Raw genomic sequence first — 23264 nt, 5'->3', positions numbered from 1 at the left:
CCCAGAGGAGGTGGAGCTGAGACGCAAAGCCAGGCCCGCCGCAGCCACGCACGGATCTCAGCACTACCCGGCGCTCGGGGGGAGGGCCGTAGGGAAGAGCCCTCCCGCAGCCTCCAGGCGGGGTCTGCAGCCGCCGCTCATGGGCCCTCCCCGGCTCCCCAGCTCTCCCCGCTGCTGCCAGGAGATCCCTTCCCCCACAGACACCGCCAAGCGCTCCAAGGACGCTCCCCGGTGAGGCTGGGCTCGGGGAAGCCAGCCGCAGCCGGTCCGAGCTTTGGGGCGGGCCTGCGCCCGGACTTGTCGCGGGGCAGGAGGGAGCCGCCACTCGTGGCGGACGCCTGGAGGCCCACTCCCCAGGCCCCTCCCACGAAGGGGAACTTTGTCCCCCCTCCTCGCTCCCTCCTTCCCTCTCCTCTCTGGATCTGGGCGGGGCTCTCGCAAAGTCCTTTTGGCGGTGGGAAATCCTACCTTCCTGCCCACCTGACCCCGAGATGCTGTGGAAATCCCAGAGGCGTCAGGGCGCCGGCAGCCACTGCGGCCGTGGGCAAGGCCCTCCCTGCTCCAGGAGATGGTGACAGCACGTGCCCAAGACATGGGCCCGCAGCGCTCCTGGGCCCCTGGACCCCAGCTTCTTCCCCTTCCTCCCCACCAGCTGGCTGTCCTCTCGCCCTGCCAGGAACCTGCCGGCTGGGGTTCCTGTCCTCTCTCCTGCCCACTTCCAGAGAGGCCTCCCCTCGCCCTGACCAAACCCTCCTCGAGTTCTCCAGACCTGGGTGGGCCAATGGGTGGGCCACTGCTCACCAGTGACCACGCCAATTTGAATCAATTAAAATTAAATGAAATTGCCAGGCGTGTCTACCAGCCTGAACAATTTAGTGAGAATGTGTGTCAAAAGTGCAGAACAGAAAGGGCTGGGGTGTAGCTCAGTGGCAGAGTTCTTCCCTAGTATACAGGAGACCCTGGGTTCAATTCCCAGTACTGGAAAAAGGTGAGGTTTTAAATTAAAAATTCAGTTCCTCAGCCCCACTTGCCACATTTGAAGTGCCTTGGCTACCCCGTTTTGGATAGTGCCAGTAACATGACAATCCCTTCCTTCCAGAAAGTTCCGTGGGACAGGATCCAGTTCTTGCTTGGTCCCAAGGGACCTCTCTGCATAGCCCACCCTCTCATGTGTCTCTGCCCTGTTTGGGACAGCCTGCTAGAGTGCAAATACCACCCACACAAATCGGTTGCATTAGCCGTGAGTTTCGAAGAAACAAAACAAAACAAAAACTCTCTGTCTCAGTTTCCCCATAAGAAAAATGAGGACAATAATATCAGCTCCCACCCCTCCCCACCTATATGGAAGGTTTCCATAAAACATAAAGAAGCATGCCTGCTCTTGTTATTTTGTTACATATTTTGTTACACTGAAACAAACTTCTTTTTCAATCTGCACTAATAATGAATGATTCCCAAATGAATGGGAAAACGGGGTGTCCCAAAGGTATCCTGTGGGATCACATTTGTGTATTCAAAGCGCACCAAAAGTTTCCTGAATGTCGTCTACATTGGCCTTTCTCTGCCAAAGATGTTTCACACCCCAGGAGTATCTGGCACTGTCTGTGGTCTGAATGTGTGTTCCCAGGGATCCCCATGCTGAAATTCTCTTACTGGGGACATTAGGTCATGAAGCCCCCCCCCCCCCCATGAATGGGATCTGTACCTTTATAAGAGACCCCGGAGGGACCCTTGCCTCTTCCACTGCATGAAGACACAGTCAGAGGATGATGTTGTATCAGAAGCAGCCCCTCTGCCAGACCCCAAATCTACTGATGTCTCACCTTGCACTTCCCAACTTCAGAACTGTGACAAATCAATGCCATTGTTCGTAAAGCACCCAGTCTATGGTCTTTTGTTTTAGCAGCCCAAATGCATGGAGGCAGGAGACATTTTGGATTGTTCACACTAGGAGGGTGGGAGGTGAGCAGGGAGAGAGCTACTGGGGTCTGGTAGGCAGAGCCCAGCAATGCTCCTCAGCACCCTGTGGTGCACAGGATGGCCCTTCAACAAAGGAGCTGGTCAGCCCCAGCCCCAAACAGCAAGCCCACCCAAGGGCAGACACCCTGCTCTAGGCATCTGTAAGACCCCTGCCCAGGTGGGGAGGTGTGTAGCCCAGACTAAGCTCAGGGGATGTGTGAGCTGGGGACTGGGTTGGAGCAGGCATGGAAGCCTTCTTAAGGTTTCTGTCTCTCCCCCTTGTGCCCCTCCCTCTCCAGGAGAGGATGTGCTCATGTACCCTTTGTGTCATGAAAAGTTATCTTTTTTTTAAAAGAAGAAACAAAACAATGCCAAATGTATCAACCAAAGAAATAAGAACCTTCCTTTGAGTGACCTCCTCCCAGATCCCTTATCTCTTCCTTTCCCTTCTTGGGGGCTCCCTGCGTGCTCTGCCCAGCTCTCAGCACTTCCTCATCTCTGCTGAACCCCAGGATTTGCCTTGTTACACTTGGCCTGCTGTTGAGATGGTAAATCCTCCCCAGGTTTCTGGGACACAGTTCTCCTCCTTCCTCTCTGGCTGCTGCCAGGACCTTGTCCGGGGTCCCATTTCTTCTTCTTATCTCTCCAATGTTGCTCTTCTCAGATGCTGTCCCAGGCCTTGGCCCTTCCTGCATTTCCATGTGGGAAATGCAGCTACTTAACAGGCGGGGTCTGGTGCAAAGGAGAAGATGGGGATCCGTGTTCAAAATGATCAGGAAGAATTTCAGGTGGCTGAGCGTTAAATCTAGCCCCAGGCCCTTCTGAAACTGGGCCCTGGGTGACCTCACAGGGCTCATTCCATGAGGCTGCCCCCCACACACCAGGATAACCTCTGAGGGTCACTTCAGAAGGCAGGATGCCTCCCCAAAGATACCCTTGCACTAGTTCCATGTCACACCACAGGGTGGGCATGCCATTCGCAGGTGGGATTCAGGTTACGGACCTGACGTTAGGGAGATTATCCTGGGGTGATGGTTGATTTCATTGTCCACCTGGCAACCCTCCAGTCTCCAGCTCTTCCATCAAACCCTAGCCGGGGTGTTGTGCGGAATATGTGCTTGTAGGTGTGGCCAACGCCTGCAATTCATTGACTCTCAGTAAAAGGGGCTGCTTGAGACATGTTGGTGGGTCTCGAGCTGGAAAGGACTGAGGAGCAAAACAGCACTTTCCCTGCCTCACGCCGCCCCCGTGCCTGCTTAATACCTCTGAACAGCAGGTCTGGGGGAAGCAGTGCACGGTGCGTGAACCTGAGAGCGTGCTCAGTGAAAACCCAGACACCCAAGGCTACTGGGTCACGCTTCCGTTTACCCGAAGGTCACACGGGTTCACCAGAACAGGCAAACCCACAGAATCGGAAACAGACCACTGGTCTTGAGAGGCTGAGTGGAGGGGATCAGGAGTGGCTGCTTAGCGGGGTGTTCTTGGGGTGAGGGAATGTTTTGGAGCTAGACGGAGATGGAGGTTGTTCCACCAAGTGAAAGTACCAAATGCCATTGAGCCGTGACATTTTTAAAAGGTGGATTTTATGTTATATGATTTTACATTAATAACAATTGCTAATTTAGGTGTTTTCTTTCTTTTCTTTTCTTTTTTTTTTTAGCCTCCATTACTGAGGCCTTGGTGACCACCTCTCTCCCTAAGACTCTGCTCCGGACACTGAGCACAGGCCTGTTCCAGTCCGTCCTCAGGTCCCAGAGGAGCTAATGCCTGTACCTAACCCTGCCCTGATCGGGACAGCTCTCAGCCGGCCTCTCAGGGTGAACCGAACGCCCCCTTGCCTGCTTCCCTGTGTGCCACCTGGCCTCAGCCTTCCCGGCTCTTTCCTAAACTCCTGCTTCTCCCGGGCCCCATGCGCTCCTGCTTGTCCTATAGGATGCAGCTCAAGGACCAGTCTCACGGCTCGAGCCCTGTGAGGTCACCAGGGCCCCAAGCTCAGAAGGTCTGGCTCTGGAACTGATGCTCACCCACTTGAAATTCTTCCTGATCATTCTGAATATAGGTCCCCATCTTGTCCTTTGCACTAGACCTCAAAAATTAAGTAGCTGGTCCTGTATGGAAATTCAGGAAGGGCCAAGGCCTGGGGCAGAATATCTTCCTTCTGATCTCTAAAATCAACTCTTCTCCTTTCTCCAAACTTCAGCCCAGCCTACCTCTTCACTTCTGCAGTCTCCCACCTTGTTCTCCACCTAGGCCTCCGCTTCTCTCTCCAGTGGCCCAGCCTCCCACATGGGCCTCCCTGCTTCCCTTGGAGCCTGTTTCCTCCCAGGAACCACTGCTCTTCCCCAGGTCAGGCCTTGGAGGGAGCTTCCCAACACTTCAATCTGACTCTCTTCACCATGAAGCTCACAGTGATGTAAAGATCTTTCTACAGAGGGTGGCTTCAGTCAGGGACAGTTGTCCAGGGGGTGCCCCACAACAGGGCCAGAACTGCCCCTCCAGACCCCTTCATTCTTCTGCTGGTCTTGGTGACTCTCTCCCTCTCCCAATCCTCACACCCGCACTCCCCCACCAGCTGCAATCTGGAAGAAATTACTCTAAATTACTGCTAAACAGCCAGACTTCCCAGTGTCAGGAAATTCCAAGCTGGGCAGGGGGCGGGCCCAGCCCGCGTCCCCCAGCCCTCTGCGTGTACTGAGAGCACACCCAGTCCTGGCCTCCTGCCCCACGGCCAGCAGGAGGGGCCTCAGCTTTTCCATCGCTGCTTCCTAGTCCTTTAAATCCTAGAGGCAAACTTTTGGGGGGATAAGGAACGCTGGGAGGGGCTTGTGGCTTAACCCTCTCTACCCAGGAGCAAGGAACTGAGCCCACTAGGAGAGTGAGGCTGTGACGACTCCCGCTTGGACTCCTACCATGGCCCCCGAGAGGGGCTGACACTCAGGTCCCCGTGCAGGTAAAGAGGAACCCCAATGGGGGCTTGCCAGGTGGGCTAGGGCTGGACCCTTGGACCTAAGGGGGGAGGGCTGGGCCTGGACCCCTGGGTCTGAGGGAGGAGGCTGGGCTGGACCCCTAGGTCTGAGGGAGGAGATTGGTGCCTGGAAACCCCCGGGTCTGAGGGAGGAGGCTGGGTCTGAACCCTGGTCTGAGGGAGGAGGCTGGTGGCTGGACCCCTGGGTCTGAGGGAGGAGGGCTGGGCTGGACCCCTGGGCCTGAGGGAGGAGCACCCCCCATATGAGAAGTAAAACTAGGAACGGGGACTCCTGGGACCTGGGACCACAGGAGGGGCCTTGGGAGGTGGGACCCGACGCCCGGGCCTGGATCCCTCTCCAGGTTCGGCATGACACTTCCTCTGCCAGGTGAAATCCCGCCCGGAGGAAGGAGGAAGAAGGCGCGGGCAGGGGACTAGGAGGCGGAGGCGGACTCTGAGCCAAGGAGGGTCCCAGGCCGAGCCCAGCGGTCGCCTGCCGCGCTCAGCAAGGACCACGAGGTAAAGGGCGATGGTGGGCAGGGGTCCTGGGTCCCGACTGGAGGGAAGAGGGGCAGACGGCCAGAGGCCGCTGCCGCTGAAGTCCCGGCCGCAGCCACGTGGCCTCGGGAGGCTCGCAGAGAGCCCGTTGCGCCCGGGTCTCGGCTCCGCGTCCCCCACCGGCGGCGGCCGCACCCCTGTCCCCACTTCTCCCGCGGGTTTGAGAACCTGTCCGGCGGGATCCGGAGCGGGTTGTTATTTCCGTCCTGGCGGAGCCGGGGCCGCAGAGGGCAGAGGTGAGCTGGCTGCGCCCCCGACCCCTGCCGCTGGGGCGGGCCCTCTGGGGCAGGAAAGCGGGGGCGACCGCGGCCGGCCGGAGGAGTGGGCTGAGGGAGCGCTTGCAGCCTGCGCGGCCTGCTTTCTGCCTGTTTCGTGTAGGTCCCAAACAACAGTCCCTCTGTACAGGGTTTGGCCAGTGACAAACTCTTTCCAAGCATGACCTCATTGCATGAAGCCCTACAACCCTGCTAGAGGGCGATTAGGGCCGTTTATCATGAGGACACCCAGACTGGGAGGAGGGATGCCTCGTCCAGGGTCTCCAGGGCTGGCGAGGGGAATAGGGGGCCTTGGAAAACTCGTGTCTAACTCAGTTTTCTCATCTAAAATGGAAAAGAGAAAAGAAAACCACTTGCAGCTAAGGGTGCAAGGGAATCCCTGGCGATTCTATCAGAAGACACATGGCAATTGCACCTCCCCTCCTTGGATGGTACGATATCGTCCTTAGACTTTGGAGTTCATCCGCCTGGGCGCCGAATCTGGTCCCCAGCATTTACTCCTGTGTGACCCAGGGCAAGTTACCCAACCTCTGTACTGCAGCCATCACACGCCTGTGAAATGGACCTTAGAATTGCAGTCTCCCCCTGGTTGGGTTGTTTTGAGGATGGAATAAACTAGTTCATCCTGTGAAACACTTGGACCAGTGCTTGACCTAGAATAAGTGCCTTGGAAATAAATGGCGGTGTGGCCAGTAAACTTCCTGAGGTTCCAGGCCTAACTCCTGGTTTTCAGAGGGTAAACCAACGGGCAGGCTGAGGAGCTAGGTCAGGAGCTAGTTCCCACCAAAACAAAATGACTACCCAAGCCAAGCTTGCATGTCAGAGACCATGATCTCAGAGTGCCACCAGGGCTGGAAGACAGCAGTGACACTGGCCCGGTGTGGTGCCAGGTGGGCGCATGAGAGCCCTGGAGGCGGGCACAGGGAGCCGCAGGAGGGCTGAGTTCAGGAGGAGCAGGCAGTGGAAGGAGCTTGGCAGGACTCTGCAGTCCCCCGAGCTGGCTTTGTGAGCTTGGGCAAGTCAGGGATCCTGTCCAAGCAAGCTGCTTCTCTGGGACCTGGGGAGAGTGATCCCAGGTGTGTGCTGGCTACGGCACTCAGACTTGGATTGGCAGCATCTCACCAATCTTTGTCAAGACTCTGAAGTCCTATACTAGTATCATTCCATTCTCCAGGTGAAGAAATGAGGTCGGAAAGGCTAGGCAGTTTACCCAGCGCTTCATGGCCCTGGGCAGAGCCAGGTCCTTACCCTGGGCAGCTGTCTTCCTGAATCCACCTCTCACCCTCAATTCATACAGAGCCAAGGGCTGAGATAAGGGGCACTGCTTGGCATCTAGAGAGGACTTTTATTTTAAACTGTGGATGGAGATTCTTTAATGAGACGAGTTAATCATTTAAAAATAGAGTGTTAGAAGAGAATGTATCAAAGTAGTTGCCACATTGTAGACAGTCTTATTTCACAAAGCTTTGGTTTCTCTTATAGGGGAGGAGGGAGTCGTGATTGCTGCTGGGTTACAATAAAAGTGTATTTAGTCATGTAGGTTAAGGTTGGAGAACTGTAATAAACGCTGCAGGGATGGCAAATCAAGACCGGTTTCCCCAGAGAAAAAATGCAAAGTGTGTGTGTGTGTGTAGGGCAGTACTCAGAATACATCCACCTAAACTATTTTAAATTTTTAACTTTTTTCTGCTTCACTTTCTGTCCACATTATCACAGACACACCCCAGAATCCTGGTTACTAAAAGAACAATGTTGGTTGCATTGTTTGGTCATTGTGTTTTACCAAATCTTACCTTTTGTTCCAAACTTATTGTTTGGGGAAACATTTCACCCCAGTACTAGCATACTACCACTACCAATTGGCTAATACTTTTTTTTTTTTTTTTTCCAGTTCTGGGGATTTAACTAGTGGGTGCTCCACCACTGAACTATTATCTCCAGCCTTTAGTATTTCTATTTATTTACTTTGAGATGGAGGTCTGACTAAGTTGCAAGGCTGTCCTTTAACTTGGGATCCTTCCGCCTCAGTCGCTACAGCCACTGCACCCTGTTAAGGCTGGTACAGTTATAAATCTAATTTTCTTCAATAGAGCTTTTTCTATGTGCTCTGCAAGGAAGGTAGTGTTATTTTATCCACTTTACCAATAGGAAAACAGATTAATTTATCTCAATTCATATGGTTGCAAAGGGCAGGGCTTCGATTGAAACAACAACTAAAGGCTTTTCATCATAATAACAGTGACTGTTAAAACAGTCACCAAAGTCCCTCCCAGAAGTTCCATAAAAATCTGCCAAGTTCCAGGACATGGCAGAAGCTGGCTGCACTTCTGTTTGCTCTCCAATCCCAAGCAGCCATGCGGCAAGAGCACACCTAGTCTACAGTTCTCAAGCAGCTGGCTTCAAATATGAGTCATGCTGCCATTTTTAACCTAAGGGGGGGGGGGGCTAATTATTATTAGTGTTTTACAAAGTATGATCGTATTGTTAGGTCATGGTCTCTCAAAACCAGATCACTTAAATTACAAAATGCTGTAATTTAAATATTAGCATACTGAAACCCTCAACCCCCCCCCAAATTAGAACTTGTGTCTCTTCGTGTGTGTGTGTGTGTGTGTGTGTGTGTGTGTGTGTGTGTGTGTACACACGGAGGGGCCTGCGTCCCTTAATGGACAAAGCAAGCCCTGTCTGCAAGGGGGGATCCTGGGAAGCTCCATCCTTGGCTAGCTGGAGTTTCTACCAGTCAGGTCGGGAAGCGCTCTGAAGGGCTGGTGGAAGATGTTTCTTTCTGCCTGGCCTATAGGAAGTTCAAATATGAGTTCTCGGGACCATCAGCAGGGCACCATGCGCATTTTGGAGTCAGGCAGACCTAAATCTGAATCTAAGATTTGAGTCCAGCTATCTGTGACCTTGAACCTCTCAGAGTCTCAGTTCCCCACCTGTAAAATCGGAATAACCACCCCACCACGGCCCTGTCCCTTGCTGAGGGCATCCTTCAAGGGGATGCCCCCGCTGGTGGGCGGGGCTGGGAGCACAGCAGGGCTCCCCCGAGCTGATCGCCCGTGCCCTGACAGATGCCGGTGCTGAAGCAGCTGGGCCCCGGGCAGCCCAAGAAGAGGACAGAGCGCGGCGCGCTGTCCATCTCGGCGCCGCTCGGCGACTTCCGGCACACACTGCATGTGGGGCGCGGAGGCGACGCCTTCGGGGACACCTCCTTCCTGAGCCGCCACGGCGGCGGGCCACCCCCCGAACCCTGCGTCCCGCCCGCCAGGGTCCCGCGTAGCGCGCCGCCCTCTACCCTGTCGCAGTCCACAGTGCCAGCCCTCCGCCCGACGGCGCCCGCCGACCCTCTGTTGTCCTTCCACCTGGACCTGGGTCCCTCCATGCTGGACGCCGTGCTGGGAGTCATGGACGCGGAGCGCGCCGCAGCCTCCAAGCCCGACGTGGACGCGCGCCTCGGGGCGCAGCACCCCAGGGCCCGCTGCGGCCCCAACGCCGACCTCGAGCTGGACGACGTCATCGGTCTGTAGGCCTCGGGTTCCCCGCGCCCTCCCTTCCGGCACCCCACTTCTGCGCACATAAACGGCTAAGATTTGCGCCCGGGCTCCGTCTGTTCATTATAGCGGATAAGGGGAGAGAAGAGAGAAAGGACTGTGGAGTCCCAGTGCCTGGGAGAGTGGTAGGTGTCATCCGCAGTGCCGGACTAGGTCGACTGGCAGGCAGTGGTGAGGTGCGGCTCCTTCAGGGGCCTCCGGGGCGTGGCCAGCCAGTTCCTCCCCCAGGGTGCGAGTGCCCCGACCTGGCCGCTCCTCCTGCCTCATTCATTCATCAAATATTGATTGAGAAACATTGCCAGGGGGACTTGGTGCCGGGTACTGAGGCCTGGCAGCTACAGCGGCCTTGCCCCGAGCGTCCCAGTGGGCCCCGACAGGGTGGAGCCACCCTTTATTCTGGGTGTGGTCGCCGAGGGAAGCGACTGGAGCCCATTTAGAGTCTCAAGGGGCGTGGCTCCGGTGCAGAGGGCCGAGCTCTCGAAAGGTGAGTTGCCAGAGATTGGTGGCGGCATCCTAGGTTTGGGCACGAAGTTCAGCCTGAGCCCGTCGGCGTCTGGGTGCTTTTAAGTTCCCCGAGGCGCAAGACCGTGCCCGCGAGTACTGTGAACTGCGGGTGGGGCCAGGTTCTCTCCCGCCGGCTCGAAGGTCGGGGAACCGGCGTCAACCACTCCACTAGGGGCGAGGCCGGGAGCCTGGGGGAACTCCAGAAGGGCGAGGCCAGACCCTCTAAGGCCTCCCAGGGGGCGGGGACATGCGTGCCAACCACGTGAGTGCGGGGCGGGCCTGGTAAATCAGAGGGACCGGGTGCCCGGGCGACCGTGGGTAAGGTACGGGGTGTGGTCCGGGCGCCCGCAGCGTGTTCCCTCAGGAATCCCTGTGAGACCTCAGCACGCGAGGTGATGGCGGGGCAGCCAGAACTTCTGCCGGAGGGCCCCGCCGAAGACCCCGCATCCCCGCCAGCTTGCCGCTACTTCCTGGAGGGCCGCTGTCGCTTCGGCGCCCGCTGCCGCCAGCCGCATCCCGGCGCGGAGGCGCCGCCTGGCCGAGGGGCGCAGCCGGAGGCCGGAACCAAGAAGCCGCCGCTGCGCACAGCCGCGGCGGTCATCCAGCGCATCCGCTGGGACCCGCGCCTCGACCCCGCCGACTTCTCGGTGGGCTACGTCGACCGCTTCCTGGGTGTGCGCGAGGAGCCCTTCAGCGCCTTCTGCTGGGACGAGCCGCTGGCGGCGCTCGGGCCGGGCGTGCTGGCCGTGCCGCAGCACCGCGTGCGCTACTTCCGCTTCCGCGGCCGCCTGGTGTGGGACCGCGCCTCGCGCACCGACCTCGTCTTCGGCTCGGGATCGGCGGCTGGCCGGGGGCCCACCATCCTGGACGTCCTTGACGGCGAGGACGCACTGGAGACCCCGGACGACGAGAGACCCCGCGAGGCCCCAGCAGGGCAGAACCAGGCTGACCCCAAGGGAGCGAGCGAAAACACGGACTGGACAGAGCTCCGGGAATCCGACCTGGAGGAACCCGGAAGAGACCGCGAGGCGGCCAAGGAGAGGGGGCCGGGTGCGGCCATCGACTTGGGAAAAAAAATCCCGAGGGGGCATCTTGCAGAAACAGAGAGGGCATTGAGGGCAACCGAGCCCCACGGAGCCACAGTGCTGCCAGGCACGGAGGCACAGGCCGTGGCGGCCCCAGGATTGTCTGTTGGGGAGATGGAAACGGAGTGGGGTGCAGAGGACGATGAAAGGGACGTGCCAGCTAGGGCTGTGGCTCCTCGCCAACCCCGCCCTACACATTTTGTGGCCCTCATGGTGAGCGACCTAGGGCTGCAGGCAGAAGTGGCCAAAGCCCAGGAGCACCTAGTCCAGGTTGCCCCATCCTGTGCTGCCTTCCTGGTGCCCACACATGCCCTGCATCTGACACTGGCCCTTCTGCGGCTGGCAGGCCCAGGGGAGGAGGCGGCGGCAGTGGGAGCTCTGAGAAGGGCCCTCTTGGCCCCAGGGCTTCAGGCACCCCAACGGCTGCGGTTTAAGGACTTAGTGCTCCTGAGCCACCATGTACTTTGTGCTCCACCCTCCCCCACACTGGAAGGCATGGCCCACGTCCTGAGCCAGAGGCTGGAGGCAGCGGGGCTGAGAGTGCTATGGCCCCCAGGGGGGCTGCACCCCCACCTCACTCTGGCCAAGGTGCCCCATGGCTCCCAGGTCTGCCTCCCTGAGCCCAGGTTCGGCCTGGACCAAGAGCTGCAGAGCCAGCCCCTGGGGCGACTCTGGCTGTGCCGCATGGGGAAGGCGGGCGGCCCCTACCAGCCCCTAGCTGACGTGCCCCTGGGGCTGCACACTGAATCCGCACAGTGAAGGGGGACCCAGGCCAGGCAGAAAGGACAGTGCGTGCGCTGTGTGCTCGCTCTCTCTCTCTCTCTTTAATTTTGGTTTCTCTCAAGCTTCCAAATGGTGCTCAGTGCTCCAAGGAAAAGAATGAAGGAAGGAAGGGGAGAGGAGGGGAGGGGAGGGAAGGCAGAGGAGGGACATCTGGAAAAAAGCAGCCTGACAGTCCAGCTGTTTGCGAACTCATAGCACATCCTCCAGTTACATGGCAGAAGAGGAAGGGAGGACCGAAAAGAAAAGGGGAGGAAGAAGAAAAAATAACTTAAATAAACACACACACAAAGAAAAGAGAAGGAAACATGACGTGAGCTGGTGATCCATGAAGGCGGGAGGGAGGGAGGGTGACCGGTTTACCTGTGCTGAGCCAGGGAGGGCTGGGAGCAGGAGGGGGGAGGGAAAGGGAAAAAAAAATCAGAAGAAACATTGGGGCGAGGAAGGAGGGGACACGGAGACAACTTAATACAACTTGAGACGAGGCGGCCCGGCCGGCTGGTCCCGCGATGGCCTCCGGAGTCCTCAGTGCGGTGTGGTGATGCTGGTCTGGTGGTGGTGGTGGTGGTGGTGGTGGTGATGACGATGACGGCGTTGGCATTTCTGGGGTGGGGGACCAAGGGTGGGGCATAGTCTCTAAGCAGCTCCCCTCACCCCAAAACACTGAGGCCCCAGAAGGCTGGGCAACAAGAGTCTGTGAAGAGGCAGACGAGGCAGCGGGCGTGGGCTGGTGTGCTGGTGACCCCACTGCAGGCGGGCGCGGGCTGGACGGCCTGTCTTCTTTCCGCTGGCCCCCCGGCATGGGATGGGCCAGCACGCCGGGTCGGGTACCGGAGGAGAAGCTCGAAAGAGAGAGAGAAAAAACACTGAGACAGCATTAGTGGAGGTGAAAAGGGGACAGGCAGCCTGCAGACCACGTCCCCGACCTCCGCAGCCCCCCCTCCTCCCCAACCCATCCCTCTGAGGCAAAAAATAAAAATGTAGAAAAATCTCTGTACAGACTCCCCGGCGGGAAACGGGGGCAGGGATGGCGGCTCTTCCTGGAGCCCACTCCCCACAAATTAATTTACAACCCAAGTCCATGGCTCAAAAACAAAATCCGCAAAGGTGGCGCTGGGGGCCCCAGCCCCTGCCCCCGCCCCATCCTCGCTGGGTGCTCAGAAGGCCGGCAGCTGCGCCAGGCTGAGGCGACAGTCGATGCTGGAGTTGTCCGGGCCCGTGTAGGCCAGGCCCAGGGGCTCTAGGAAGGCCCGGCAGGCGGCCTCGCCCTCGAAGGCCAGCTCGGCCTGCAGGTAGGAGACTGGCAGCGCAGGGCGGAAGCTACGAGACAAGAGGAGAGAGCGATGAGGCCGCGGCGCGTGGGCAGGGAGGGCCCCACAGGCAGGGAGCAGGCGCCCCCAATAGGGCGCCCGCAGGGTCTTCCTCCGCACGATCCCTGCTGGCTCCCCCAGCTCCTCCCAGCCTCCCCACCTCGGGGCTTGGGGGGGCCTGGGCTGGGGTTGGTGGCCCCAGTCCCCAGTGTGCCCCCCCTTGCCCTCACTTACCTGTCCAGGAAGGAGAGGGGACAGGAGGGGAAGGGCCCAGCTGGCTCCTCCACTGGCTGAGGGGCAAGAGCCAGACAGGGGGCAGTGCATGGGCATGGGAGGGCAGGGCCAACAGTGCTACCTGGGGAGCCCCTGCTGCTGCGCTCTGCCCTGGGAGCTAGAGAGCTGCCTGGCCAGCACTCACCACCACACCCCTAACAGTGACTCTGGTTCCAATGGCAACGTGATATACTGCTCACTGTGCACGTTACAGGGGCCAGGATTATGTCAGGGGCTGCCCGGGAGCGCTACAGGCTGTCAACCTGCACTGACAGGCACAGGAAGCAGCACCAAGTGAGAGGCACTAAAAGGAAAATGGGGTCTGCCTGCACAGCCCTGCTTCCTGTGGGCCCTGGGACTGAAGAGCCTGCTCATCTGCCACCCAAGCTGGCCTCCCGGCCCTGCAGGAACATGGCTCTGGGACCTGTCTGCCAGGAATAGCTGTGCCAATTTCACAGGGGGAGGTGCTGACAGCATGAGGTCAACCATCGGCCAGGGCCCCCAGGCCCACCCACAGGCCATCCCGCGTTATGCTGTCATAGCTGGGGCCAGTATCTACTAATAAGGAAATGATCACTTGCCAGTCACACACTGTGTGCAGCAGTACAGCTCAAGGGCTGCCCACCAAGGGGGCCCCTCAGGCCCCTGCTCCATCCCCAGCTGGTGACCATGTCCCTGGCACGGTACACTGCATCCTCCTCTGCCACAGTCCCTGAAGCAGGCTTGACTGGAACTAGATCCCAGAAAGAGTTTCCTGAACTTCAAGCTGATGGTGCCTCCCTTACTCCGAGCCATGCTAGGGCTCCCTGTTACCTTCATGAGGAAGGCCAGGCTACCCAGCCTGGTGTTCAAGGTTCCTCAGACCCACACAGACCTCCAGATCAGGACTTCTCAACCTGAGGCAAGACTGACACTGGGGCTGGATGACTGCTGGGGCATCCTGTGCACTGCAGAAGGCTAAGCACCCTCCCTGGCCTCTACCCACCAGATCCAGCTGCATCCCCCTCAGTGTGGCAATCAGAAGTGTCTCCTGATGGTGCCCAATGTCCCCTTGGGGGCATCTCAACCCCAACTGAGAACAAGGGTCTTATACACGAGTCAAACATGCCTTCCCCAGGCCACAGCATGGCACACGCCTGTCAGCAAGACCTGCCCAACCCCAGGCCTTTCAGCCCACCCCAGCGTGACTGTCCCTCACCACGCCTAACCCTAAACATGTCTGGCATTCCCAAAGGAGCCGAGTAGCAGCACAGCCTCTCTAGTGGAAGAGAGGCCCCAGACCCTTCCCTCCCAGCTCATCTCTAGCCCAGGAGCAAGTGAGGAGTGTGATGGGCGGGCAGAGGCCCTGGAGAGGGAGCCAAGAACCTGGAGAGAAGTGAAGATAACCAGGTCCAGGCTGACATGAACAGGGGGAGAGAAGCACAGGGTGGGAAAAGGAGCCAGGGGCAGTGAGGGAAAAGATGGAGAGGAGACAGAAGAGGGGCCCGGGACTGAGGCATGAAGAGGAAAGCACCAGGAGAGTGCAAGGAAGGGTGGGGAGGGAGACTGGAAGATGGGAGTGGAAGGCCAGGAGCACGGGGAGGGAGAGAGAGGCCGGGTAGGGCCAGAGTGGAGGGCAGGAGAGCACAGCGCCACATACGTTTTGATCATTGCCTTGAGGGCAGACCTGCGCTCCCGGTCTGCAAACTTGTCCACGAGGTAGCCAGACATGCAGGGTGCATGGCAGTAGAGCCGGAAGAAGCGGTGGTAGTTGCCCAGAGCCCACGCTGCCCGCAATGCCAACGCATGGGCCACACAAGGGTCTGCCTTCAGGTCCCGTGTGAGGTACGCCAGCTCTGTGGTGATGTCTGACCCCAAGAGAAACATGTCAGGTGGCAGGGCACCGCCGGTACACAGTGCCCTCCGACCTGGGGGCTGGGCTTCCCACCTCCAGAGTTCTTGGTGAAGATGTAGTACAGGATCCGGTAGGCAGTGAACTCGCCCACATTGCCTGGCAAGTTCTCAGCATACAGTGACTTGAGCTGTGTCTGGCACTGGTTAAACTCTTCATGGTCACCCTGAGGGAAGGGACATGAAGGAGCACAGTGAGGCCCAGGCAGGTGCAGGCAGCTGCTGCGGAGAAAGTGGGGGCCTGTGCCACTTGCTCACCTTCTCCAAGGCAATGCGGGCATGGGTCTCATACACCTCCACCGTGAACTCCGTGCGGATGCCTTGCACCTAGGCCAGGGGGACAGCAGGAGTTGCAGGGCGCAAGAAGGGTGGGTGGGGTGGGTAGGGCAGGGCAGCCTGCAAAGGGCCCCTCCCAGTGTCCACCTCACCGTCAAGTCCTGCCGGATGGACTTCATCTGCTCACAGGCAAAGGCGTAATCCTGCTTCTCCTTCCAGTGGGACTTCACCATGCACAGCGACTTTTTCAAAACCTAGCAGGGAATCAAATCCAAACTCAAGGAGGGGTGACATGGGCAGGCCAAGGCCATGCCTCTTCTGCTCATGCAGCGACCTTGGAACCAGAGTGTCAACATCAAACCCAGGCTAGTATTCCTCTGCACCGCGAACATCACACACAAGAACAGACAGGCCATGCGGCTCCTGCACACAGGGCCGCCGGTGTTCTGTAGCAGAACCTAAGTGCCTTCTCCTGCTGGGATGACATGCACGAGACGGGCTTTATTCTCAGCCCAAGGGACCAAAGCTCAGGGAGGCCAAGACAATCCTCTGGCAAGACTGTGTCCTCAACAGCAGGGGTCCAAGCACAGGTCTGTCTGAGTTCACCTCGGGACAACAATCTGCCATCATGGAGGGCCTGCAGGGTGGGGTCTTCCCATGGCCTGGGCCACACCCACACCCCCCATGTGTCCTCAGCCACCCCCCTGGGGTAGCTCCCCAGGCCTGGTGCCAGCACCTCATGGAGCAGACCTGCCCTGCTTGGGACTTACTGCCACAGGGCGCACAGTGGAAGGGTCAGGGGCACAGGTGAGACGCAGGTAGTGCTTGGTGATGTCAGGGCATGTGCCCACAATCTGCAGCTCTTGCCAGTCAGGGTCGGCCCCACTGTTGTCCAGGCTGCTCATCTGCAGCACCAGGGGCTCAAGGCGCAGGCGGCGGGAGTGCCCGTGCTGAAAGCGGGCTGCCCGCTTCTGCTTCTTGAGCTCGCGCTCTGGGTCCTCACACTCGAGCGCTGCCATCTTTTTGCGGCTACGCTTGGTAGGAGCAAGATCGTGCCTGGGAAGAGACGAGGTGGGTGAAGGAGACGGCACCCCCGGTCACCTGGCAGCCCAGGCCTGTGACACAGCCCCATCAAAAGCCTTACCTCTTCCCACGCTGGGCCCTGCCTCGGCCCCGGTCCATGTGGGCCCCCCGACCACCCCGGCCCTTGGGGGGCGGGTTCCTACGGCCCACAGGGTGACACTCGTTCCCTGAGTAGGAGCTGTCAGAGTCCGAGTGGGAGTCACTGCACAAGGAAGCAGGGAGTCAGGCCTCAAGCAGTCCTTCCCAGCCACCCTCCAACCCCAGGCTGCGCACCTTCTCCGGAAGTGGCGGGTGGGGGACCTAGAGGAGGAGCGGGAGCGGGAGTCCGTGCTGGAGGAAGAGCTGTTGTCCTTCATGAAGACGTTACGGTTGCCGAACTTGGCGAAGCTGCTGCCCCGGGCTCGGCCAGCACCCCCGGCCCCTGGTGTCCCTCGCTGGGACTGGGCACCCCCGCCCCTGGTCACTGATCCTGCCCCCCTGGGAGGGTGAAGGCTGCTAGGGGCCTCCCACCGCTTCTTCTTGGGGCTCTCAGGCACAGGCTCCCTGGTCAGCCTGAGGATACAGCAGGGCAGGGCATCACCACCCTGACAGCCAACCAGCAGCTCGCAGACCCCCCACAACTTGGGGCACCACCTCACAGAGAAAAGGCACTTACCCAGGCTATGTGGCTGCCGTGGTGCAGGAAAGGGAGCAAGCCCAGAGTTCTCTGTGTCCAGGCTGTACTCAGCCCCTGAGCAGTGCCCATCACCCCAGCCCACAGCTCTCCCCACCCTGGGACCCTGACCTTGGCCATCACTGGCCCACTACCACACCAAGCCCTCCAACCCACAACTTCATGTCCTGGGTGCAGCTTTCTGTCTCATTTCTCTCTGGAGTTGCTGCTTCCTGGGCTCAGGTCGCCAGCCCAGCACCCAGCAGCTCTGCCCCTGCAGCACCACCCTCCCGCCCAAACTGACCCGGGCAGCGGCTCCCGGCTCCAGTCAATGGTGTAGGCTGAGCCGTCCTGCAACCGGGCCTGCAGCACCTCCTTGAGCAGCTTTTCTGTCCGGTCCTTGTCCTCCTCTGACTCACAAGCAGTAAAGCATCGCTCCACATACTCCTTCATATCCTGGGGCCAATCGTCAGGCTTCCCAGATAGGTTCCCACGGGTGGAAGGCCCGCTGTGGGGAGGGGAGACCAGGACCCTCAGCCAGGAGGACCCAAACCCACACAGACCCTCATGGGACCACTGAGCTGGCAGGTGAGCCAGATATAACCCGAGTACTCCTTCCCCGCCTCATTCAGTGTGTGGGGCAGCCCTAGGAAAGAACCTTCCCCACTCTGGAGGAACAAAGAGCCTCAGCCGGGGGAGCCTGCCAGAGTACAGACTGCAGAGCACGGGGGCAGGGGCAGGCATGGGGAAAGAAGTAACTGTCACCTGTGGTTCTGGGCCTTCTCTGGATTGGGTTGGGGCCCAAAGCTGCTGTGCTGGCCCTCTGCGCTGGTGCCAAAGTTTTGGTTGGTGACAGCAAATGGCCGCTTTTGAATGTTGAACTTGAGACCACCGGTCCCGGGGGCTGCTGTGAAGGCCACAGAGGCTGGGGTTAGGCCCTTCCTCCCCAGACACTCCTGGGGCTCCCGTAGAATGCAGAACAAAAGCCTCAACAGCAAAAGGACCCAGGCATCTGGGAACTGGAGCGGTCATGCTCCAGAAAAAAGCCCAGCACACACACCTGGTTGTGGGACAGCCCACCCCAGCCTCAGGACCACCCTGACAGTCAGACAAGGGATGTACCCTACACATTGCACACCCAGGAGCTCAGAGCTCTAGGAGGGTCCCTACCCCTCATCCCCGACCTTCCCACAGCTTTGCCAACTTACGCTTCATCCGGTTCCATAGCTGTTGGCCCTTCTTAGGCTTGGCAGGCTCATTGTAGGTATGTGGCCCATAGGCTTGGCCTGCAGGGGGCCCCCCCTGGCTGTGCTGTGTGGCTGGAGCTGTTCCAGGCTGAGGCCCACTGCTCAGAGAATGGGCCCCATGTGGGGGGTTTGAGGGCTGAGGGGGCTGGGCCGCTGGCAGCTGCTGTGGAGAGGCCTGATAAGCCATGCTCTCGTCCATGCCGGGGACTGGGGGCTGCAGGAGGAAGCGGGAACTGAGGGTGAGAGCACTCTGGAGCCCTCATTGAACTCAGCACTCAGTTCTGCACCCGGGCTCTTCAGTCTGCACCCTCAGTGATTCCTGGGGTGAATGCTTTGACTGACAACCCTCAACACAGCTGAAAAGACTCAGGCTTGGAGAGACAGGGAAACTCTCTATGGCCCCAGCTGTTAGGTGCCTCCTGTGGAGTGTGACTCCACAATATCAACAGCACTGACGGAACACCCACTCCATCAGTCTCTGACCTAGCACAACCAGGACGCACTTGACTACAAGTCCTCACAGGGACCTTTCCTACTTCAAATAGCTGACTGAGACATGAATCACAGTGCTGCTACCACATGGGGGTGAGAGTGACAGATTCAAACCAAGGTCTATCTGGCTCCCACACACCAGACTCCACCATTCCTCCAAGGTGCACATTAAATGCAAAGCCAGAATGCAGAATTGTGTGTGCGTGCAGGCGCGTGTGTGTGCAGACGTGTGTGTACATGTTGGAGGAAAAGAGAAGACAAGTGGCACACGACAAATTGCTCCACCCTCTCCAGTGTTGCAGTCCCTGGCCCAGACCAGGCCCACACCCACCCTACTTTCAAAATTATGCTTTGCTCTCTTCCTTACATCAGAAGCTGACCGTCAGGAAGGAGAAAAAAAGGAGTGGTGAACAGCCTAAATAGGCAGACGACTCCTTAATGTCGGCCCCTCAAAACCTACATTCCCACCTCCAGCCTGACCTGGCAGCTGGCTAGGCATGGTGTTACCTGGTTCAGAGTCCCTTGGTGCTGGGGTGCCGATGGCTGCTGGGGCGTGGCTGAGCCATAGGAGCTGGCCATCCCATATTGGGATGGGGAGCCGTAGCTCTGGTACATGCTCTGCCAAAGGCACAGGAGGAAGGGTTAGTGGCAGGCGGTCCCCGCCCCTCTGCCTGCTTGGAACTGTGCACAATCTAAGCCTCTCTACTCATCTCTCACCCTTGTTCTGTCCAATGTACAAATAGACCAAATCCTACCTCAAACATCAAAGAAAAGGAAAGAAAGGAAAAGTAAACCTCTATCAATCCCATGTCCACTTATGCCAGCTCTCACAGGCTCATTCAACAAACTGCCAACTCAGTTCTAACTTCTATGACAAAGTAATAAAAGGCAAAACCCCATGCTCTAACAAAACCTGTGCTAAAGACATGTGCACAGCAGTAGGTAAAACGTAGCATGTTCTGTGTAGTACCATGAAAAAACACAGGGCAAAGAGGAGGAAGGCGGGTAGGAACACTACTCTAGGTCACGGTCTGGCAGGTTGGCTCTCTCAGGGCACTTCCCAAGCACAGAGCTCCTCAGGGAAAGCACAGAGGAGAGCTGTGGCAAAGCAAAGCATGGTGGACGTGGTGTGTCCCAAGGTGTCAAGGTCCCACACAATAGCAAGGGCACGAAGAGGGGAGGGATCAAAAGCAGGCACACAGCAGCTGGAGGGCCTTGGGGGCCACCCAGCTCACCTCTTGGGTTGTGAGCCAGTGGAGGGCTTCTGGGAGCATCGCTGCTCTCTCTACTCCCTAGCTGCCCCTGCCCACAGGGAGGTGCGCCGCCCTCCAGAGGGACTCACCATAGGATAGTAGTAACTATAGGGGTAGGCGTAGTTGTACTGCTGGTACCACTGGTAGTACTGCTGCTGCTGCAGAGCCGAGGCTTCTGCCTGAGACACGTACTGCGGAACAGAAGCACCGTACCATGAGCACTGGCAGGAGCCTCATGTCAGGAGCCACCAGACAAATCGCTCCCACTCTCTCCCAGTGCTGCTGGCTCCCAGGAAGCCAGGCCTCTTTGCTGATGGGTAACTGCCAAAGGAGGAAGCTGAGCCAGTCTCCGTAGAGAGTGCTCACCTCTGCTGTCAGACTTGGGCACCTTAGAGACCAGGGACATGGTCTCCATTTTCCAGGCAACATCAGGCCTGGCTGCCTCAAGGAAACCAGATCTTCCCCCTCATCAGATTTGGACACCAGGAAAACATCTTGTTTTGCCTCCCCACCAGGTACCTCATCCAAGTGCTGCAAGTGGACACTAGGCAGTGACCCTCCCATAGTAACCCCCACACAGGATTCCCAGGTCCTATGTGGCCTTCTTACTTGTGCACTGGCCACAGGTCCATTGCTGCTGGCTTTGGAGCTGCCAGCAGCTCCCGCTTTGCTGATGCTGGCCAGGGCCTGGCGGGCCTTCTCCCACTCTGGGTTCTCATGCATGGGGGCCTCCATGCCATTCTCTCTGTTGGCGCCAGCCACCATGCTGTATTGAGAGGACCTGCAGAGAGAAGACGTCGATTCAGCCTGTCTTCCCACTGCACACCGGGCAGGATGGCAGGGGGCAAACACCAGGCCTTGAATCCCATACCTAAGCTCCTACGCTTCCTAATTACACTACGATGATAACCAGCTTTTGCTTCAGAGGTCACCTGCTTCAGGTGCCTAATCTGGGTCTTGCACACAGCTTTTTAAATAAAAGGGTGGCCAGTATCATAGAACTTAACTTAGGCCTTGCACCTAGTAGGCCTCAGTGTTTTATGTATGAATCAATGGATTCTGTTTGACACCACCCATGGTCAGCAGGTTATAAGGCTTTTTGGAAAAAACTAGCAATTAACAGAAAGTCAATGGTTGCACACTAAGTGTTGGAGGCTGCCTCCTTATTACAGATACATGGAAGAATTAACAGTTCTCTGAAATGAAGGCACACAGGGGAAGACTTGCCCTGCCACACTACAACCAAGAGTGTAGTGTCCCTTTGCGTTTGGGGCTAGAAGTGCGCCACCCCAAACCCAGGGACTGCTATACCACTTTCCTCAGGTTGAATAAGATCCCACCCCAGAAGACACCCCTGGGCTTTGCTTCCTCTGTCCCTCCCAGCTGGCCTCTGTCCCTCTACCCCACTAACCAATCCGTGCTACGTTGATCACCCACGTTGGCCGCCATCTGGACCTCGGGGTATAAGGGGTGGACCTCGGGAGCCAGACTGCTTTTTCACTGTCTATGAGAGAAAGAATGAATTGGGAGACTCAAGAAAGAGCAAGACACATGTCATAAAGTGGGCAAGAAAAGCAGGTGGACCCATAAGAAACCAGGCGGAAAAGGGAAATTTAAGAAAGAAGAACCCTAGGTATGGAATGAAGGACCTAGAGTATGAACGGAAGACTCTGGCCTCCCCGTAGAGCTCCAGGTGGAAAATGAAGGGTCTGAAAACTAAGCCTGAAGGAACTTCCCAGAGGAAAAAGGCCTGGAATCCACACAAGAAAAGAAGGGATGTGAGGGAAACCCAGGAGGAAAGTTCAGAGGGTGGGTGGGGGACCTCAGCCAAGGGTAGGGGATCTAAAAAGAATTCCAGAGGATACAGGTTCTGAGAGAAGTAGGAGAAGGAGAATGTGCCAATGAAAAAAGTTTGAGAGACCCTAAGGCTGAGAGCTTGGAAGGAGGGAAGCCTTTCAGGGCACTGCAAGGAGGGAGCAGCTGTACCTGGGAGAACACTGGAGAATGGAGAAATTTCTAAAAGGAAAGATGACTCTGGAAGTTCCCCTGAGAAGCCTGCAGAGGCTGAAGGTGCCATAGGGGATCCCCCATGAAAAGAAACAGACTGTCGGGAAGCATTTAAAGACTGATCTCTAAAGATGCCCTAAGGCAGAGGAGATACCTGTGCAGGAGGTTTCTAGAGGCAGGAGTAGGCCTGGGGGGCCAAAGAGGTGACCCCCTTGGTTGGGATCTGGACATGCTTGGGGACACCGAAACAGGTTCAAAACACATTTAGGAAATCATTAAGAACTGGGTGGGAAGTACTGGGAGGAAAGCAAAGAAGCAAGGACTGAGGAGCCCGAGCTCTGGCGCGGGTAACTGGGTACTAAGGTGAATCCCATCAGAGACCCAGGCTTACAAGAAGTGGAGGAATCGGGAACAGGAGCCTGGAGCTGGGTAAAGTCCTAGAGAGGCGAAGCCCTTAAAAAGGACCCAGAACCTGCGCGTAAGTAGTGGGGACTCTGGGGAAGGAGGTAGATCGGGGTGAGGGCTGGGGTCTGGAGACAGGCTACTGTGCGGGCAGACGCGAGGCCGGCGATGATGCGGGCGGCACCTGGCGGTCCCGCAGGCCGCGAAGAAGGACGCCGCAGTCGCCGGGGAAACGCCGCCTGCCGCCCAGCAGCCGTCAAAGGGCCTGGAGCTGCCGCGTTCGACGCGCACGCGCGCTGGGCCTCCGGGCGCCCCCCCGCCCCGCCACGGCGCGCAAGCGCAGTGCCCGCCGCCGCCACACCCTGCCGACGCTCGTGCGGCGTCCGTTGGCCCGACGGCTAAGAAGGCCGCTGGGGCGCGGGACCGAAGGGAAAGCCGTTCCCGCTTGCCCGCCCACCGCTCCCCACACCAACCAGGACCGTTGGCTCCCGGGACTCGTCAGCAGCGGCCCAAGGCAGTAGCACCAGGTCCGCGACAACGCTCGGCCACCCGGCTGGCTCCTGTCTTCTTTGGCTTCGACGTCCCGACCGCGGCGTCCTGACGTCATGCGGAGGCCTCGCCCCGCCCCCTCCCCTGAGTAGCCAATGGCCGCCACCAATTTGGCTTGAGCCCGCCCTCTCACCCACGCAAACATGCGGGGGG

The 23264-nt window shown here is 58.3% G+C and overlaps 3 protein-coding genes across 13 annotated transcripts; 2 read left to right on the top strand and 1 right to left on the bottom strand.

Moving 5' to 3' along the window:
- Nucleotides 1-5238: 5238 nt before the first annotated feature.
- CDC42EP5 (CDC42 effector protein 5) lies at nt 5239-9351 on the top strand. The gene is made up of 2 exons (XM_079118268.1): nt 5239-5443; nt 8829-9351. The coding sequence occupies exon 2, from the start codon at nt 8829-8831 to the stop codon at nt 9282-9284; it is 456 nt and encodes a 151-aa protein (XP_078974394.1). The 5' UTR covers nt 5239-5443; the 3' UTR covers nt 9285-9351.
- An 812-nt stretch (nt 9352-10163) lies between these two features.
- LENG9 (leukocyte receptor cluster member 9) lies at nt 10164-12152 on the top strand. Its single transcript, XM_079118184.1, has one exon. It carries the CDS (start codon nt 10208-10210, stop codon nt 11654-11656), a length of 1449 nt encoding a protein of 482 aa, XP_078974310.1. The 5' UTR covers nt 10164-10207; the 3' UTR covers nt 11657-12152.
- Nucleotides 11700-23184, bottom strand: LENG8 (leukocyte receptor cluster member 8). Of its 11 annotated transcripts, XM_079118125.1 has the most exons (16): nt 23036-23184; nt 21565-21657; nt 20763-20934; nt 20243-20344; nt 19408-19518; nt 18370-18622; nt 17927-18068; nt 17466-17669; nt 16783-17061; nt 16571-16711; nt 16197-16482; nt 15579-15680; nt 15409-15477; nt 15188-15317; nt 14900-15107; nt 11700-12997 (listed from the first exon to the last, which is right to left on the bottom strand). In XM_079118125.1, the coding sequence occupies exons 2-16, from the start codon at nt 21600-21602 to the stop codon at nt 12835-12837; spliced, it is 2400 nt and encodes a 799-aa protein (XP_078974251.1). In that variant the 5' UTR covers nt 21603-21657; nt 23036-23184; the 3' UTR covers nt 11700-12834. The 11 variants fall into 11 exon arrangements, 10 of the variants coding, with proteins under 10 accessions (XP_078974251.1, XP_078974252.1, XP_078974257.1 ...); XM_079118126.1 differs by lacking the exon at nt 19408-19518; XM_079118131.1 differs by lacking the exon at nt 21565-21657 and having other exon boundaries at nt 23036-23173.
- Between the last annotated feature and the right edge of the window lie 80 nt (nt 23185-23264).

The sequence above is a fragment of the Sciurus vulgaris genome, assembly GCF_902686455.1.
Source record: "Sciurus vulgaris genome assembly, chromosome: 17".
NCBI lineage: Eukaryota > Metazoa > Chordata > Mammalia > Rodentia > Sciuridae > Sciurus > Sciurus vulgaris.
This window is presented reverse-complemented; position numbering and strand designations above follow the sequence as displayed.

What these genes read in the sequence shown, in the direction of transcription:
- CDC42EP5 (XM_079118268.1), top strand. Translation starts at nt 8,829, where the DNA reads ATGCCGGTGCTGAAGCAGCTGGGCCCCGGGCAGCCCAAGAAGAGGACA.
- LENG9 (XM_079118184.1), top strand. Translation starts at nt 10,208, where the DNA reads ATGGCGGGGCAGCCAGAACTTCTGCCGGAGGGCCCCGCCGAAGACCCC.
- LENG8 (XM_079118124.1), bottom strand. Translation starts at nt 23,169, where the DNA reads ATGACGTCAGGACGCCGCGGTCGGGACGTCGAAGCCAAAGAAGACAGG. An exon ending in CCCGGGAGCCAACGGTCCTG is followed by an intron (nt 20,935 to 23,035) that starts GTTGGTGTGGGG and finishes TTCTCTCTGCAG; the next exon opens with GTCCTCTCAATACAGCATGG. An exon ending in CTTCACCAAGAACTCTGGAG is followed by an intron (nt 15,108 to 15,187) that starts GTGGGAAGCCCA and finishes TCTTGGGGTCAG; the next exon opens with ACATCACCACAGAGCTGGCG.